We start from the raw sequence: 3049 nt of genomic DNA, 5'->3' as shown, positions 1-3049 counted from the left end.
GACGGAGCCCACCACCAGCCGTGTCTCCGGGAAGGGGGTCCCGTTTTCATGGAGGTGTCTGTGCAGCCGGTGGAGAGCAGGCTTGAAGGAAAAGTCGAGAGAGAATCAGGTTCTGGGCTCAGTGGCAGGAGAGCTCGGCTGGAGGCAGGTCCGGGAGCTAAATCACGCTGTCAAAGAGCTGCATGGACCGCATGATGTTCTCATCCTGCAGGGAGGATGTGGAAAGTGGGTGGGTTGGGCATGGAACAGCAATCTGGTCAGCTCCTATCAAACCTGGCTTTAACCTCAGGGCAGCTCTGACCCATGGGACAAGAGCCTCAGGGATTACAGGCAGTTTCCAAGCCCTGCTTTCCTCATCAGTACAGGGATGCTGGCATAGATACAGTTCCCAAAGCAGAGCCCCAGCCCTGCCCCTGGGAGCCCTGCCTTCAGCCTGCTCTGCCAGGAGGGCAATGGAGGGGACAGAGGTCCCCAAGGGACAGTGAGGTGGCCCAGCCCCAGAGCAGAGCTGCAGGTGGCTTTACCTTCTGGCAGGACTCCAGGAACTCCTCGATTGTCACCACGCCGTCCTTGTTTCGGTCCATTTTCTGCAGACAAGCACAGTATGGGGGACATGGCAGGAACAGCCGCAGCCGCAGCCCCAGGGAGAGCCCAGCACCCCGACCCAAGTTCTACATCCCCCTACCCCAGCCATACCCAAGCACCTGGCAGGACCAGGGTGGCCTTTTCTATTCCTGGATCCAGCACAGCCCTGATTCATTGCCAGTGTAAGGTGTTTTCTCTTGCACCACGCCAGGTTTTGGGCAGCCACTGGCTCTGTGTTGGAGTTCTGCCTCCCCAGGACATGTTCAGCTCACCTGGAAGAAGTTCTCCACGTGCTCCCGGGGTGCTTCTTCCCGCATGGCCGGGTAGGTGTATTTGCCCATCATGTCATAGATGGACTTCATGATGTCCAGCATTTCCTGGAGGGATGGGGAGCAGGGTTGCAAGGTCAACATGGGGCTCTGCCTCTGCCTGGTCCCCAGCCTGCACCTATTTCCTGATGCTCTCAAAGGACCTGTGGGGTGTGCAGGTGTGTTCCTACCAGGTCTGTGTACAGTGTGGGGCTATGTGTGTACCTGCATGTGTGATGGAGCCCTGAAGTAGCACACCCCTCCATCCTCCACCCCAGAGACACACCAGTGCCAGGGTGCCGGGAGGGACCTGTCTACAAAGCTGAGCTCAATAAATATTGATGCCCCTCCCAGATCTCCGCTAGAGCTCAGCTAATGCCTATGAGTCCTGCCCTTATCCCTCCAGGGACAGACCTGTGCTGGCCTCAGGGACCACCCTGGTCTCCCCATCCCACCTCTTTGGTGATGCAGCCATCTTTGTTCAGGTCATAGAGGTTGAAAGCCCAGTTCAGGCGATCATCAATGGTGCCCCGTAGGATGGTGGACAGCCCAGACACAAAGTCCTGCAACGACAGACCAGGCAGACACATGGAGTTACATCTACAGAGTGTGTCACAGACACAGCCCTGCTTGTCCCTCCCGCAGAGGGTAGGTATGCACCAGGGCTGGGCTGACAAGGGAAGCATTGAGTATCAGAAAGAGCCTGCAGAAAACCAATTGTTTGTCCACAAATACGTCCCACACTAGTCCTCAGCCAAAGCCTGAACAAGACCCAGCCATGGTTGTGCCTGCCAGTCTGGGTACCTACGAGGCACTAGCCAGAAAATACAGAAAGCCACTTTTTTTGTTGCTTTTCTCTGTTTTCCCATTGCCTCCGGGAATTAATAAACTGCACCAGCCCCTGTGAAGCTCTTCATCCATCTCCAACACCGCTCAACCCTGCCCATGGTACCTGAAGGCCTATGCCCTCCCTGCCCCACTGCTGTCTCCTCCCTGATCACAGCTCACCTCAAAGCTGACGGAGCCGTCGTGGTCGGTGTCAAAGGCGTTGAAGAGGAAGGTAGCGTATGTGCTGGAGTCTGGGGGGAGGTAAACAGTGTGAGGGGGTGCCGTGTAAACCCTTGCCCTGTGGAGACACCCATGCAGGGCATGGGAATGGGGACGGGGATGGACACTCACCTCCCTGTGGGAAGAACTGTGAGTAGATCTGCTTGAAGTTCTCTTCATTGACGATGCCACTCGGGCACTCCTACCAGGGCAAGCCACAGTGTCACCTCCATGTTACAGAGAGGGTCTGAGCACCCCCCTGGATCCCTGCATCTCCCCTGCCATGCCCCTCAGCTCTGCACCGCCTGGGGAGGCGACTCTAAGGCTGCTTGGAACATCTCCCTGATTTTATGTGCTGTGCCCCTCACTGGAGGGGCTCTGCATCCCCAGCACCCAAGGGATAGAGCACAGGATCAGGCCTGTCCACTGAGCTCCTTGGAGGTGGGATCAAGCTGTAGCCTGATAAACTTCAACCCCGAGGTCCAAAAAGCCTTTGCAAACCCCGGGCAGCACTGTGTGCAAAGCACCCTCCAAGGTGGACATGGCAGCAAAGGCAGGGCTAACAAAGCTGTTTAAGGAGTACTCACATTCTTGAAGCCTCGGTACAGGACCTGCAGCTCTTTGCGGGTGAACTTGGTCTGTTCCTGGAGCTGCTCCAGCCCCTCAGGGCGGTGGCAGACGGTGGAGAGCTCAAACTCATCCTCAACGCTGTCTGCAAGGAACCCAGGGGAAGAGAGTATGGCTGAGGCCAGCACCTTCCTGCCATGCTGGGGACAGGAAAGGCACTCTGTGCAGCACACCCTGTCCTCTCACCTGCCCAGGGTGACAGGTTTATGGAGTGTCCTGCTCAGCAGGAGCTGGGTCTATGCCAGCAGGGAACACTCAGAGACACCCCACCCCCCCCAGCCTCCAGTACAGCCCAGGCTGGGCAGAAAGGAGGCATGAAACCCCCTAATGCTGAGAACCCCCCTGCTTGCTCTTCTCCTCCTCCACCCAGCACGGACATCTGCCCTATACAGCTGAGACCATGGACGACCTGCAGGTCTGTGCTGCACCTGGGCTTGTGCCCAGCAGGAGAACTGCCCCCCAGGCCCCCGAGCCCCAAGTCC

The 3049-nt window shown here is 57.7% G+C and overlaps 1 protein-coding gene across 1 annotated transcript; it reads right to left on the bottom strand.

Annotated features, from left to right (window-relative positions):
• Positions 1–54: 54 nt before the first annotated feature.
• Positions 55–2707, bottom strand: KCNIP2 (Kv channel interacting protein 2; the record flags this gene model as incomplete). The annotated part of the gene is made up of 7 exons (XM_010023329.1): positions 55–205; positions 525–587; positions 858–962; positions 1349–1456; positions 1902–1972; positions 2073–2142; positions 2528–2707. Coding segments are annotated over 7 exons (645 nt in total), but the record flags the coding sequence as incomplete, so codon positions are not given.
• Between the last annotated feature and the right edge of the window lie 342 nt (positions 2708–3049).

The sequence above is a fragment of the Nestor notabilis genome, unplaced genomic scaffold, assembly GCF_000696875.1.
Source record: "Nestor notabilis isolate BGI_N333 unplaced genomic scaffold, ASM69687v1 scaffold24601, whole genome shotgun sequence".
Classification (NCBI taxonomy): domain Eukaryota; kingdom Metazoa; phylum Chordata; class Aves; order Psittaciformes; family Psittacidae; genus Nestor; species Nestor notabilis.
The sequence above is the reverse complement of the archived record's forward strand: the minus strand, read 5'-3'. Positions and strand labels throughout refer to the sequence as shown.